Source organism: Bos mutus, chromosome 24 (genome assembly GCF_027580195.1).
Source record: "Bos mutus isolate GX-2022 chromosome 24, NWIPB_WYAK_1.1, whole genome shotgun sequence".
NCBI lineage: Eukaryota > Metazoa > Chordata > Mammalia > Artiodactyla > Bovidae > Bos > Bos mutus.
Window position 1 is genome coordinate 33389564 of NC_091640.1, and position 16167 is coordinate 33405730.

The following is a 16167-nucleotide window of genomic DNA, read 5'->3' on the forward strand; positions in this document are numbered from 1 at the left end:
TCAGACATGACTGAGTGACTAACACTTTCAACTAGTAATTGACGAATCAGGCCAAAGAGGTCACGTTCATCATACCTCTTGACAAAATCATCTCACAACTGAACGCAGTTAAGGAAATCTGTTTGCAAAATATTTAGGACTAAACTTGGTTGCATGTCCTGTGTGCTCTCTCCCTCACCACTCTTTGAATTCCTCCAACCTGTGACTGTCAGATTCTTTCAAACCCTGCTAAGTAAAGCTGGGTACACTCTGTTCCCCCATCATCCCTTCTCTGGGATGAGATGCTCTGAATCTGTATGTGGGATTGACGTGGAGCTGGTGGCATCTGCAAGGCAGGGTGAGGGGTGACTGCTGAGACTTACATGTCTACACATACATGGGTAGAGAAATCATAAAATATTTTAATTCTCTTTTTGCAGGGCCACAGGCTTCCTTGTGTCAGGTGAATCCCAGCAGGCACCTCTCTCTGGCAGCTACGAGGCGATGACATGTTGAGGGGCCTCCGTACAGGTCGCCCCAGTTAATCGGTACAAGTTGCAATGAAACCTCTGCACTAACAGCCCCGGGGACATGGTGACGCTAAGAGTTGCTGCCTCTTTGATTGACTTAACCTCAGCTCAAGACGCAGTTTGTCTCAGCTGTCAAAAAGTCTCGAAACACCAATCATGCATCTTACCCCTATTCTGGATTTTATAAAACACTTTATATATATACATATATATATAGATATAGATAGATAGCACAAGAAATGTGCCTGCGATGCACTCTAACATAGAGCACAGGAATACACCCCACGGAGCCCAACCCCAGCGTGTCCACAGGAGAAAAGTGCGAAGGTTCAATGCACACACGAGGTGTGACAGTGGAAAGGTGCAGAGTGCCGCGCCACACCTCTCCACGCGGCCCATCTGACGGTGACAGCTTGTCACCTCTGTCCCGCTAGTGGTGATGGGAGCAGGAACAGAAACTCTGTGATTAGGATATCCATGTGGTTTGGACAGAGTGATGGTTATCCAGAGATTTATCTAGAAATAACTGTTGAAGGTCAGTATGCCTCCAGGCTGGGGTCCGTGGGTGGGGCTGGCTTTGCAGATGGAGGCTGATTCGGCATCTCTCAAACACACAGACTCTCACACTTCTCCATACACTCCTCCGAGGGAAAGTGCACTTCCAACAGCGGCTACAAAAATAGGTTGGCACGCTCTTTTGATACAGTGAGGGAATCTTCTAGAAGCTTTCCCCCTACTTCCACAAATTCTCTTCCCAGATCTGCTCTAGAACTTCGCACTCCGACTTGGAACGGGTCCAGAGAGAAGGCCCTGGACCACGCCTGCAAGGTCTGGGTGTGGCTGCGAGGAAGTCCCAGAGGGGCCAGCAAGGGACTTGTACTCGTGCTAGGGGGCAGCCATCTTCTGGACCGGTCTCCCCTTCCTGGTTGAGCAGTAATCTGCTCACTGCCCATCTCGTCTGGCCAGATGAAAGACTCCCTGAAAAGTTCCTGGTACGGCTTCTGTACAGAAACAAATGTTGAGAGGAAAAAAAGTTTGCTCTGTTGAGCTCTAGTTTTGCATTTCCAGTAGTAAGGCGCTACCACTCCGGGCTCAGAAGAAATGGTCCCCGGCCCTCCCAGGAGGCCTGTGCTAGGAGCTCTGGACCAGGCGTCTGTAGTGGGGCATAACTTCGTGCTCTGGGAGGTGAAGGGCAAACTCCAAGGCCACCAGCACTGGGAACTCAAAGGCAATCAGTTCTCGTCGATTCAGCCGGAACTTCTCTTCCAGTTTCTGCAAAAAAATGTAAGAAAACCAAAAGGCTTTTAGCCTTGAAATAAAAATCCTAGGTTTTCTCCATGTGTAGTCTCTATATCCATCAGCCAGCATTTACAGAGAACCCCGTTATGGGCAAGACTGTGGAGGAAGAAAGGGAGGTGTCAGCTGTGTTTCCTGCTCACAGTCCTAGGGCAGAAGGACTCATACCTCCTGAGGATTCACAGGCTGCCGGGAGCCTGACATACATCCCATGACTTCATTTAATCCCTCAATAATCTTACGGTGTCAGTGGTTTTTCAAATTATTTATTTATTTATCTGGCTTCACCAGGTCGTAGTTGCAGCATGTGGGATCTAGTTCCCTGGCCAGGGATCAAACCACGGCCCCTTGCTGTGGGAGCATGGAGTCTTAGCCACTGGGCCACCAGAGAAGTCCCTGAATACACTGAATTTTAAAACAGGCATGCATATAACTGTCCAAGAAGGTCAGTGTTTCCTTGCTTTGATGACATTCTACTTTAAAAGCAAGGACATCGAAAAGTCTACAAACAATAAATGCTGGAGAGAGTGTGGAGAAAATGAACACTCCTACATTGTTGGTGGGAATGGAAACTGGTACAACCACTATGGTGAACAGAACGGAGGTTCTTTAAAAAACTAAAAACAGAGCTACCATTAGACCCAGCAACCCCATTCCCAGGCATATACCCAGAGGAAATCATAATTCAAAAAGATACATGCATACCAGTGTTCACTGCAGTGCTATTTACAATAGCTAAGACATGGAAGCAACCTAAGCGTCCATCAGCAGAGGAATGGATAAAGAAGACGTGGTACACACATACAATGGAATATTACCCAGCCATAAAAAGAAGGAAATAATGCTATTTGCAGCAAAATGGGTGGACCTAGAGATTGTCTTACTGAGTGAAGTCGGCCAGAGAAAGACAAGTAACATGATATTGCTTGTACGTGGAATCTAAAAAAAATGCTAAGGTTCATTTGTACAAAATGTACATTACGTACAAAACAGAAAGAGTGAAAACAAACCTATAATTACTGGGGGAGAAAGGAAGGGAGTAAGGCAGTGGGAGATTTTGATTGACATATACACACTACTTCATATAACACAGATAAATTACAAGGACCTGCTGTATAGCACAGGGAACTCTACTCAATACTTCTGTAATGGCCTATATGGAAAAAGAGTGGATACTATGTATATGTGGGGGCTTCTTAGGTGGTGCTAGTGGTAAAGAACCTGCCTGCCAATGCAGAAGACATAAATGATGCAGGTTCGATCCCTGGGTCGGGAAGATCCCCGGAGGACAAAAAGGAAACCCACTCCAGTACTCTTGCCTGGAAAATCCCATGGACAGAGGAGCCTGGTGGGCTACAGTCCACAGAGCTGCAGAGTCAGACACGACTAAAGTGACTTAGCGTGCACACACGCACAGACTGTGAATAACTGATTCACTTCGCTGTACACCTGAAACTAACACATTGAAGATCAACTATACCCAGATAAAAAAATTTTTTAAAATAAAAGAAAGATATTACCACTTAATCAAGCCCATGCCCTTCCCCAAAAAGGAGGTGGCCGAGGTCACAGGAGGCCAAGGTGTGTTGAGCCAATGTGACTGATGGACACTGTTGGTCACAATGCCCACAAGACCCCTGGCCATCACAGTGGCTTCTGTGGCTTTTAGAATAAGCTCACCCCTCTCAGTGCCTGAATATGGATTTTTATGGCCAGACCCAATACTAGGGATCTCCCATCTCTCTGTTCTAAGACAGCCCAAGATGTGGGGTCTGACATTTGCTGCAGAAGGGCCAATCTCATGGTCCTGGTCCCTCAGCTGGTACTAAAGATCAGAATTCTCCCAGGCAGGGTCACCAGTCAGGCTTTCTGAGAGACCAGTGCTGGCCTGGAGCATGTGCTCCCACTCCAGCCAATCAGGACTCAGGCCACTTACGTCAATTAAATGCTTGACTTCATGCTTTTTGAGGTCGCTTCCGATTTTGGCCGCTAAGAGCACGCAGGCACCGGCACAAAGCTTCCGGTTCTGTTTGTTCAGTTTTCCCTTGAGGGCGAGCTTCTCAAAGTAGACAAAGGCCATAGCCACCGTGGGCTCCTCGAGGCCACAGTCCTCCTGAGCGAGCTTCCGCATCTCTCGTTTCAGGCTACAGAAAAGGGGGAAAGAGGGAAGAGTCTTGTTAGAATATGGAGTTTCAGAGGACTGCAAAGAAAAAGACTATCCTGTCTTGAAAGCATCTTCTCTTTCTCAATCTCAAAAGGGTGATGTGGAATGGGAGTCGATCTCTATAAGCAAGATTTATGTTATATGTGGGCAACACACTTAAGAGATCAAACCAGTCAATCCTAAAGGAAATCAACCCTGAATATTCATTGGAAGGACTGATGCTGAAGCTGAAGCTCCAATACTTTGGCCACTTGATGCAAAGAGCCAACTCCTTGGAAAAGACCCTGATGCTGGAAAAGATTAATGGCAAGAGGAGAAGGGGGTGACAGAGAATGGGATGATTGGATGGCATCATTGACTCAATTAACATGAGTTTGAGCAAACTCCGAGATAGTGAAGGACCAGGGAAGCCTGGCGTGCTGCAGTCCATGGGGTTGCAAGGAGTCGGACCGGACTTAGTGGCTGAACAACAACAACAGACTTAAGTCATTGGGACTTTGAACCCTTCTCTGTTGGTTAGCCTGTATGAGACCATGTCGGTTCAGGACCATGGTGAACTCAAGTGGACAGCTGAGGGTCTGGAAAGTCTGGAAATGGAATAGAGCCGTTCACAGTGACAGGAGGAAACAAAGGTCATTCCAGAGAGATAGTCACTGAGATAAATTAGGTACTTGGTATCAGCTCTGCTGAAGATCACTTATGGCCACTAACTATGGCAGAAGAGGCCTTCGACTAAGAGTGCAGCAACCAGGGGAGGGAGGCCCCCGAGGGAGGGGACATATGTATACCTATGACTGATTCATACTGATGTATGGCAGAAACCAACACAAGATTGTAAAGCAATTATCCTCTAATTTGTTCTTGTTCAGTTGCTTGGTCATGTCCAGCTCTTTGTGACCCCATAGATTGTAGCATGCCGGGCTTCCCTGTCCTTCACCATCTCCCGGAACTTGCTCAAACTCATGTCCATTGAGTTGGTGATGCCATCTAACCATCTCATCCTCTGTTGCTCCCTTCTTTCCCAGCATCAGGGTCTTTTCCAATGAGTCAGCTCTTCTCATCAGGTAGCCAAAATTAAAAATAAATAACATTTTTAAAAAAGGGTGCAGCAACCAACATTCCTATGAGAATTGCCTGGCCAGCCGACCAAGTATGAATAGTTAATTTTTCTTACTTCTTGACTCGGAACATGCCAGAATCAAATCAGTATTGGGATACGTACTCACATGTAGGTTGGCACATGTTCCAACACTGTATTTGTGTATAGTTTAGCCTCCATTACCTACACACACACACACACACACACACACTCTCAAATCTTGGCACACAGTCACCACAACACAGGTCAGCTTCTCTCCAGCCCAGCAAGACCGGCAGATGTGGGTCACCGCAAGGCCGATCCAATCCTCTGCAGGGGAAATTGGGGCCTGATTTTGCTTTGGCTGTTTTGCTGATGGCTTACAGATAGGGCTTGGCTGTCACCTCTGGACGGACGACTGTGGGTAGAGTTATCTCAAACCCTATAATGCCAGCTCTTTTCTGTTTTGCCTGCATTTAAGGAAGCAGGGGACCGAACGTTTCCTATTCTGACTTTTCCATAACATAAATCTTACTGAACTGTGAGCCACAGAGAGTATGAAATGATTCCTTCATGAGCAACCTCCTCCCCCACGCCCTGATCCTTGTCAGCTCGTGTCCAGCCTCCCTCGGCTCTCACACTTCCGGGCGCTGGTCAGCCAGCATCGGACGAGCCTCTTTAATTAGAGCTGAACATGACCTGTTTCACTTCCCCAGAACAACAGAAGAGCCGGCATACAAAGAGTGAGCTGAGGATGTGCTGGGGGAAGGGCCTGGGGGGAAGTTCAGGTGGGGGCCCAGCCCCAGTGTGCGTGTGCGCTTGGCTGTGTCCGACTCTTTGCGACCCTCTGGACTGCAGCCGGCCAGGCTCCTCTGTCCGTCGGATTTTCCATCCCCACCTACCTCCGAATTTTGCTGAGTGTTAACTTAATGTGAGGGAACTTCTCCTTGAAGGTCTCGTTCATGTCCTTCTTGAGATCGGAGGGCTTCACGTAGTCAATCACTGTGGTCTGAAACAGATCGGGCCATGTGAGTCACTCCTTAAAATACGGGTCATGGGTCATAATCACGTGCAAGTCACAGCCAACTTCTAACACCCCCACCACCAGCAACAGGGAACCCAGGCCAGAGCCATCTCGAGGGCTCCACCGGATGCAGGAGCCCGTTGAGGCAGGACCGCTGCAGGTGGATGGAAACAAAAGCCCAGTCACCAGCAGGACCCAGCGACATTTAGAAACCCTGGCCGCCAGAGTCAGTGCTTGGCAGACAGTCACGAGGTTTGTGATGATGTGAGCAGGTTCAAGCAAAGACACTCCATCTTTCGTTGGGTGCCAAAGCCGGGTGAGTCCCCAGTGAGGATATTCCAGGAGCTGGAGGTGGGATGGGGGATGACTGGATCTCACCCATCTGTCTTACGTGTAGATACATGCAATGCTTCTTTCCACCTTTTTTTGGTGTATGGGATACTAGTTCCCTGATCAGGGATGGAAATTGGGCCCCCTGCAGTGGAAGCATGGAGTTTTAATCACTTGAACTGCCAGGGAAGTCTCAGCACAACACTTCTCTTGAAAGAAGCCTCCCACTGCCGAAAGAAAAGTTTTCAAGTGCCTTCCAGCCACTCTAACCTTATGGAGGAGGAAACAGAGGGTCAGAGAGGTGACCAAGCTTGTCCCCACTGAGGAAGGGCGCACTGCTTTCCTGTTCTGAATCAGACTGAAAGAGTAGTGGTTAGTAGCAGCCAGGAGCAGCTCCAGGCAGCTGAAGGTGGAAAGGGTTGGGGGGCAGAGGCTGGAGGCTCCATGTCCAGCGAGTCAGGCAACTTGCAAAAAGTGGCTTAACCTCCCTGAGCCTCACCCTCCTCTTTGCTGCAGAAGATAAGAATCTGCTTCACAGATTTCTCTCAAAGACCGAACAAAGAGAACCCAATGTATCTAAAGCACAGTGGAGAATTTTATCGAGAAGACAACAGGGAGATGGCAGCCAACTGGGCTGTGCTCCTGTTCCACTGCTGCTAAGTCACTTCAGTCGTGTCCGACTCTGTGCAACCCCATAGACGGCAGCCCACCAGGCTCTGCCGTCCCTGGGACTCTCCAGGTAAGAACACTGGAGTGGGTTGCCATTTCCTTCTCCAATGCATGAAAGTGAAAAGTCAAAGTGAAGTTGCTCAGTCGTGTCCGACTCTTCGAGACCCCATGGACTAAAGCCTACCAGACTCCTCCATCCATGGGATTTTCCAGGCAAGAGTACTGGAGTGGGGTGCCATTGCCTTCTCCGCCTGTTCCACTGAGTCAGTGTCTAAGGGCGGGGCCTTGCTCTTAGCACTGTGATCTTGCCCAGGTGGTTTTTATGCAAATCAGATCCTCCTTTGCCTCGCCTGCAATGTTACTTCTGCAGGATCATCTTCCCTATGTCCCCAGGTGGACTTGCCTAAATCCTAGTCATCCCCCTTCGCTATACGCTATAGCTTAGATAGCCAATCCCCTTCCAGACACGGCGCTGTCCTTCCCAATTCCTTCGCAGCTAGGATTCCACACACAATTCCAGTTCCTCTGGGGTGACGCACTGGTGTTAGAAAGCAGAGTGGAAGCAGAGGCTGGGCTTCTGTTCTTTCTGCTGCCAAGAGGAGTGGTGGCAGAAGCCCTGGAGTCCCAGTTTCCATTCTGTGGGTGTGGACCACAGCAGGGCAGCATGGATCCAGAGCTGGCAGCAGTGGCAGCGTCCTGACCATGCAGGTGGCAGGACTGTCATATCTGGAGCTGATGGCTGGTGCACATTCCCCTGGTGACCTGGTTCTGCAGTACAGTTTGGGGATCATTCCTGAAATCCCAATTCAGGCTGTTTCATCAGCCTCCCCAGTGACGACAGGCCATTTAGTACCCTGTAAAAAATGCCTTTCTTCTTAAACTAGCTTGAGTGGATGCTGCACTTCATAACTGAACCAGCAGACACTGTCCTCGTTGATGGCATTTACCCCTATTGTAACAGGACATCTCTGGGGGGACATGGGATGACAGCAGAGCTGTTTCCCCTAAAGGCACTAATGTCATCTCTTCACTGCAGCCCTGGGGACCTCCCACGCCACTTCCTGACCAGCTCTAGCTTTAAAACAACCCAGTGAACAGCAACAACCCAGCCCAGCTTGCAGCCTTGAAGGTGGGGCCAGGAGGGCTCAGGCCATCCCAAGTCTGGACCTCACAGGAGAGGTCCTTTATTTTTACATGCAGCCTCATTCTAGCTCTTAGGGGTACAGAGCTAGGGGCTTATTTTTCCTGGTGGCAGGATGAGTGGATATGTATATTTGTTTCCACACTGGACACTTGAGAGGAGGGTAGAGGGAAGGCCAGTGAGTTGATGCTATGAGACCCTTGGCCCCCAGTGAGGGCTGCACATGATCAAGCCCTCAAATTCATTTTCTTGGTGGCAGAATTCTGAATCCTGGCTCTGCCACCCGAAGTTGCAGAGGTGGCCTTCCCTGATGCCTTCTGGGGGAGGTTTCCAGCCACTCGACATCTGGGCACCAGTGCAGGCGGTTTCAGCTCCCTGTGCCTGCTTCTTCCTCTGGCTTCTCTGTCACATGCTTTACGTTGATGGTTGCGGGGCACCAGCTGTGCAGGCTGCTCGCGATCAGGTGCTTGGGGCACGCAATCGTGGTGGCTGCATGGGCGGCCCCCAAAGTGACAGTCTGCTCCCAGGCCCTTGCCCACACAGCGTGCCTGTGGGCCACAGTTCCAGGCTGGCCCAGGCGCCAAGTACAGGAAGCCTTGCTCAGAGCCCAGGAAGACCCTGCAGTCAGATTTCAGAGGACAACAGGCCTCGCTGTCCTCAGCCCTGGTTCCCTTGAGGGAACACTTTCTGGGAACATAGCAGCTATGGTCCCGTGTGTCTTGAGGGAGCCTACGACAGCCTCTAGAGGCTGACCTCCCCACATTCCCTCCCCCTCCCTAGAGACAGCTGTCCTCTTCCCGGTGATGGGGGTGAGCCGAGGGGGCAGTACTCAAGGCTGAGTTGCAGTGCGACCCCAGCCACTCACTTGTTCTGGCTCGTGTGTGTATGGTATGTGTGTGCGTGTGCATGCTCAGTCATGTCCAACTTTGCGACCCCATGGACTGTAGCCCGCCAGGCTCCTCTGTCCATGGAATTTTCCAGGCAAGAATACTGGACTGGATTGCCATTGCCTTCTTCAGGAGATCTTCCCAATCCGATCCAGGGATCGAACCCTTATCTCTTGTTTCCTGCATTGGTAGGCGAGTTCTTGACCACTAGCGCCACCTGCGAAGCCCAAGCCTCAAGAGAGAATGAATTAACCAGGAGGCCCATGCTTTGTTCCAAGTCGCCTCTCCCTCTAATTGCGTAGTTTATGAAGACTCGCACCCAGACCCAAGTCTGGGTTTTGCCACTGCACGTGCATTCCTAGGAATCAAACTGCTAGTAAATGGGCTGTGGGCCCCTCCTGGCCTGGGACAGAGCAGGTGGCCACTGTGTTCAGTGCCATCAAATTCCCGGCCAGGGGATTGGCCAAGTGCAGGGGTCCTTGTGGCCCCAGCAATGGCCAACGGCTGGGCCAGGCAGGCTATGTGAGGGACAGGCAGCGCCATCCTTGGCGCCCACAATTTGCAGAGGAGGGGTGAGAGATGGCTTCCGTGTGCTTTCTCACAGCTGCTTGGTTGCAGGGACGCTGTGTGTGCACAGATGCAGAAAGAAGAAGGGAGGTCAGCTGGGAGGAGGAGACCATCCAAAACGCAGAAGGTCCAGGGGTATGCAATTCAGAAAGGAGCCCTGCTGGGCCTGCCCTGCCGGGTACAATGGCAGAGTTAGGGAGGCCAGCCTGGGGCTGATGCCCGCACCCCTTCTGAGATAACAGGAAAGGGCGGTAAGGCCACAACCTAGTGATCCAGTTGGAAGGATCTACCACATCTACTGGAGACGCTGAGACACCTTTGCTTTATTCAGAAACAAAGGCTTGACTCATCCTGAGAGAAGGGAGGGAGCCTCCATGAGGAGCTAAATGTGGGCCCGGTTCTGGCCCACAGCAGCCGCCACGATGTCCCAAGGTAAGGGTCTCTCGGGGTGAGGGTAGGGGGCAAGCAGCGGGGAAAGCGAGGCAGTGTGTCAAGGGGGGCACTTGGCCCAGGAGCAGTGCTGGAATGAGGGGCTTGGAGCTAACAGGTTGCTGCTCTGATTCCCAGAGAAACAACAGAAAAGGTGCTTCCACCCGGGGCCTGGTAGGGTCCCCTTCCTTCCGCCTCCACTTCCGGGCCTCACACCTCCCTGGGAATTCTCAGGGCAGCTCTGAACAGACGTTAGCTTGCAGTTGAAGCTGCTAGTGCTCGCCTTTGGGTGGGAGGAGCCCCCGGGGGCAGGAACATTCCAAAGGAGCCAGGTTCCAGCCGCAGGGCTGCCTGTCACCCAGGAGGCACGGGTGAGCTGTGCAGCCACCCCTTCACCCTGAATCTCACTTTCCAGGGCCTGTGACTCGGAGGATACAGGCAGTGATGGGTGCAACTCTTTTGACACCTAGAGCCACGGCCTCCACAGCACTCACCCGCTGTCCACAGGGCTCCAAGCCCAACTGGGCATCAGAAAGCAGACATGCCGTGCTCGCTAAGGAAAGCGGAGCCCCAGCCCTGCATGACATCTCTGAAACCACACACAGCCGGGCATTCCAGCTGCTCTCTGTTTACGCCTTTTCCCTGTGCTGTGTGCTCTGTGCTCAGTCCCGTCTGACTCTCTGTGACTCTGTGGACCGTAGCCCATCAGGCTCCTTTGCCCATGGGATTCTCCAGGCAAAACTACTAGAGGGGGTTACCATTTCCCCCTTCAGCGGATCTTCCCTGACCCAGGGATCGAACCCACATCTCCTACATTGGGAGGCAGGTTCTCTACCACTGTGCCATGAAGGGAGAGGAAAGCAAGTCACAAAGAAACTTCAGGAATGAGGGCACAGGCAACACAGCCTGGGGCTGCATTTGTTGCTATTTCTACCCACCGATTTCAAACACAGGATTCTGGATCTAACCTCTGTCCTGTCCCCTGAAGGGGAGCAGCTCTTCAGGCTCTCTCACTGAAATGAAATGCATTGCTTCGAGGAAAGCCACACAGGGAAAGCTGCCTTTGTCAGAATTACACCATCACGTGGGCTGGGCAGGTGTGCAAAGCATGTCCACAGTCTCAGATATGTGACAGGCATTCACGTGGTACCACAGAAACTTCTAGAGTCCTGCCTCCACCCTCTAAGCCTCAGGCAACCACTAATGTACTTTCTGTCTCCATAGACTTGCCTATGGTGGATATTTCATGAAGATGGAATCATGCACTGACACTGTGGAGATGTGGCCCCCGAGGTCACACCCAGCCAGCTTGCATTTGGATGTACTTCTAAATACTCGCTTCTTAAGACGGTGGTCAGAGCACGAGCTGATGCCCGTGTGTGCAGTGTCATGGTCAAACTCATAGTGTGATAATCGAAAATCTGACACAAATACAGAGAAAGGGAGCAGATGCTACAACACCTCGGGTGAAACCTAAAACAATGTTTCACATTAGTTTTACAAGAAAAAACAGATTAAAAAAAAACCCAAACCACAATACTGATGCATGCTGCCACATAGATAACCCTTGAAAATGTAAGTGAAAGAGGCCAGAGGCAAACGGCCACATGGTTGCACAATTTTGTGAATATACTAAAAACCACTGAATTGCACACTTTAAAGAAGTGAGTTGTACAATACGTGAATTACTATATAACTAATAAAGCTCTGGGGCTTCCCAGATGACTCAGTGGTAATGAATCCGCCTGCCAATGCAGGAGACACAGGAGACTGGAGTTTGATTCCTGGGTCGGGAAGATCTCCTGGAGGATAAATGATAATCCGCTCCAAAATTCTTGCCTGGAGAATCTCATGGACAGAGGAGCCTGGTGGTCTACGGTCCATGGGGGTCAGAAAGAGTTGAACATGATTGAGCAGCTGAGCAAAGCAAGAGCAAAAAAAGCAAATAAAGCTCTTACCAAAAAAAAGAAAAAACCCAAACCCAAAGTGGAAAACAAAACCCACCATGACACAATAAGGCATTTTAACACTTAACCAAAAGTCAGCAGGCCTCAAAGCCCCACTGCTCAGTGTCTATGCAGGTGACTGGCGGGGAAGTTCCAGGGCCCCTTTCAATCTCTAGAGAGGCCTAGCAATGGTATGTTGGTGACGCTGAATCACTTTCCTTAGAGAGGGTCTCCCAAATTAAATAAGCTCCAGGCACTCTGAAACCGGGGGGCCTGGAAAGAGCCTTGCAAGGGAGGGGCCCTTGGACTCAAAACTGCTTTAGCTTCTCAATAAATCCACCTGCAGACAGGTAAGTAAGTGCCCACATCACCACATCTTTTTCTTTCAATGAAAAAGAAATAAGGAGGGAAAGCAGAATCCAATCTCATGGAAGGCTGGGTTAATCTGCCTTTTATTGCTTTCTATTCCCTCCTGCTCAGCATCTCACACTGTCCTGAAAAATTAAGTTCTAAGATATATTCCCATAAACCTGGGGAGATGCTGAGATGGGAGGAGGGGCTTTTCTGGGAGTCTTTAGAATGTAATATTAAGTAAATCAAAGAACAGGCACTTTACCACAGAGGTCAAGCCAAGGGATGTCCTCTTGAAATGCAAATATGCTAAGTCACTCAGTTGTGTCCAACTCTGCGACCCCATGGACTGTAGCCTGCCAGGCTCCTCTGTCCATGGGATTCTCCAGGCAGAAATACTGGAGTGGGTTGCCATTTCCTCTTCCAGGAGATCTTCCCAATTCATGAATCAAACCCGCATCTCTTGCATCTCCTGCATTGGCAGGCAGATTGTTTACTACTAGTGCCACCTGGGAAGCCCCTGAGATGTAAATATCTACAGACATCATAAAGGTTGCGAGTCGGCATCCTTTCTGATGTCAAAACAGTTCGTGAGAGCTACCTTCCTGAGAGAGGAGAAGGATCCAGAAATCCATTCACAGAACATTAATTTTTTTGGCTTTATCTCAATCAGCTCTTTCACTCACTTTCTCCTCTGAATTGCTCTCCACACCCATAAAGAAAAAAAAAAAGCCCACTACCAACGTGGCTGCCAGGTTCTAATGATAAATAACCACTGTCAAGGGAAACGTAAATTACAGGCCAGGAGGCGCACAGGGCAGGAAGCACCGGTTTGGGGAGCCGGGGTGGAGGGCGCTGGCCCTCCCTCTCCTCATTGAGAAACCACCACGAAGCTCAGGCCCTACAGGAACCTGCTTGCAGCCAGCAGACTCGACAGGCTTGCGTGCTATCTTTTTTTAAAAACAAACTTTTATTTTATATTGGCGTATAGCCAAATACAAATATTGTGATAGTTTCAGGTGAGGACAAATGGACTCAGCCACCATGTACACATATCCATTCTCCTTCAACAGATTTTCATGTTCTGGCATCATCTTCTAGAAACTTTAAGGCCAAAACCCAGGCACAGCTGCAATCTGATTTCCATCCTGCCCCAGGAATTTTTTTTTGGTTCAAACTTGTTTGCCCTTTCACAGTGGCAAGTATTGGGAGTGACTTGCTTGGATCAAAGTTTAAAAACACAACTGGAACTAGGAATGCAAGGCTGGCTTCAAAGGGTTCCTCTTAAACTTTGTAAATAACAGCCTTCTTTCTCAGCCTCAGGGAATGCTCAACTCTGGAACCCTCCCACTTTGGGGGATGTCCCGTTGGTGGTGATGAGTGGCCCTTTTATCGTCTATGGAGAACAAACGTGAACCTTCAACTACACCCTGGTTGGTAGACATCACCTCCACTATGACTCAGAAAGCCCGCCCCCCAGGTATTTACCCAAGAGGAATGAAAATCTATGTCCACAGAAAGGCTTGTATGGGAATGTTCATAGCAGCAAGATTCATAATGTCCCTAAATGTAAATAATGCAAGTGTCCACCAAAAGCAGAATGGACAAATAAGTGATGGTGTATCCATACAGTGGAACCCTACTCAGCAGTTAAGAAAAACAAACTGCTGATTCATGCAACACGAGTGAATCTTACAGATATTAAGTTGTGTGAATGAAGACAGATTTTTTTAAAAAGCACATATAGACAGGACACGATTCCGTTCCTATGAAGTTCCAGTAGAGGCAAAACCAACTTTGGTGACAGAAGTCAGAATGACAGTTGTCTTTGCTGGGAGCAGGCATGATGCAGAACAGGATGGAAAGGAGAGAACTTTCTTTTTTAAAAAAATTAATTAAAATTTAAAACATTTTTTGGCCACACTGCATAGCTGGATCTTAGTTCCCTGACCGGGGGTTGAACCCATGTCCCCTGCATTGGAAGCACGGAGTCCTAACCACTGGACCACCAGGGAAATCCCAAGGGAACTTTCTAAATGGACAGATGTGGTCAGGGTGGAGGATGGAAAATTCATGGAACTATACACTTTCAATGGATACATTTGATTAAAATTACATCTTAATATGAAAAGAGAAAAACAATAACTGCTGCATGATTTAATGGGGTAAAAGGGCTAGCTCGTCACTGTGAAGGTAGCTTGATTTTGTAGAGGCCACACCAACACCTCAGACCCTGAAATTCCACACGTACAGGACCACCCCAAAACCCGGAACAATCCCTGGTTCCTAAACCTGGGCCTCTGCTGGGCTGACTAAACTTAAACTGCGCTGGGTGCCTAGCAGGGTCAGGCCTAGGGTGGCAGGACCTCAGCGGCCTTGGAGGCTGATATTTAGGGAGGTGGGTGGTGTTGCTCAGACGGTCAGCCTGTGAGGAACTTGCTAGTCCCTTGCCCAAACTCCACAGCTGGGAGCCAGGGAGGGGGTCAGAGGGGCTGGGCTCACAGGACTTCCGTCTGCCTGCAGGGGCGCCCTGCCAATCACGAGGGGTCACCTGTGTCAGTTCTTCCTGCCCACCTACAGACAGGTGCCCCACACCCTCAAAGGTGGCCCTCAGCAGCCTGGATCAGGTAACCCTGTCCACCTCGGTGCAGGTGTGCTCAGTCGCTTCAGTCACGTCTGACTCTTTGCAACCCCATAGACTGTAGCCTGCCAGGCTCCTCTCTCCATGGGATTCTCCGGGCAAGAATACTGGAGTGGGTTGCCATCTCCTCCTCCAGGGATCTTCCAGACTCAGAGATCGAATTTGCATCTCTCACGTCTCCTGCATTGGCAGGTGGGTTCTTTACCTCTAGCACCACCATCCACCTTAGTGGATCCAGCTTGGCGCCTATTAACAAGTGCAGCTCTCTGTGCAAGGGGTTAAGTTAATGGATTAAACTTGTCAGGATCATCAGTTTATGGACTTTCCCGTGTGTGTGCCTGTGGGTGTGCACGTGTGTGCTAAGGGTGGCAACTGTTACTGCTCAAAATACCCATTTGACACAAGGTCAACCTCTCGCACACCTCAGGCTGTGGCGTGTGGGGCCTCCCTCCTGAGCCCCAGCAGGCCGGGCGCCTTCTCTCACCTCAGCGTTCACTTTTGATCCACTTCCTCAGGGCAGCCTTCCTGGAAGCCTACTTCCAAGTCCTGACCCATCCTGTAAGTCACTTCCCACCACTTTTCTAGGATGATTCTCTCCTTGCCCTCCTCACTACAGTGACTTGTCTGACTTCTCCACTCACTCTAAGGTCGAGGACAATGGGGGCGGTGGCTGGTTTTTCCTCTGCTGTAGAAGGTAGCACCTGGCCTGGGACACAGTAGGGCCTCACAGTACTGGTCGAATGGACACATTCTATACCTGTTACCCAACACACAAAATAAAGCGAGCAAACCCAAACCCACCCCCCGCCCCCCACCCCACTCCTTCTCCTGCAAGTTCAATGCAAAAATTCTGGGTCTAGCAGACCTAGAATCCATGTCTACTAGAGAGGAAGTCTCTAGTAGGAGACTAGGCTGAGCCAGGCTGAGGTTCTTTATAACCCTCCACATGCACGTCAGGGTTGCAAAGTAGATGTGCCATATTTTATTAAAGATGTTATCAATATCTGTGGCCAGATCAGAAAGACATATAGGTCTTATGAAGCTGGCCAAGCAAGTGCAGCTCACGAGCAATTTCATTCCCTAAAAAAATGGACAGTGACAGGAAGCACAGGCTACAGACTCAATGTGGTGAACT

General features: G+C 49.9%; 1 protein-coding gene and 1 non-coding gene across 2 annotated transcripts in view; both read right to left on the minus strand.

The window, feature by feature from the left end:
* Positions 1-444: 444 nt before the first annotated feature.
* Positions 445-16167, minus strand: part of CABLES1 (Cdk5 and Abl enzyme substrate 1) — a 102354-nt gene continuing 86631 nt past the window's right edge. The window contains exons 8-10 of the mRNA XM_005898898.3: positions 5950-6056; positions 3742-3949; positions 445-1781 (exon numbers count right to left, since the gene is read on the minus strand). Of these exons, the coding sequence (XP_005898960.3) occupies positions 1641-1781; positions 3742-3949; positions 5950-6056 (456 nt within the window). The 3' untranslated portion in view covers positions 445-1640. The remainder of the gene's footprint in view (positions 1782-3741; positions 3950-5949; positions 6057-16167) is intronic.
* On the minus strand, positions 14334-14406 carry TRNAW-CCA (transfer RNA tryptophan (anticodon CCA)). The gene has a single exon. It is a non-coding gene; the product is annotated as a tRNA-Trp (tRNA).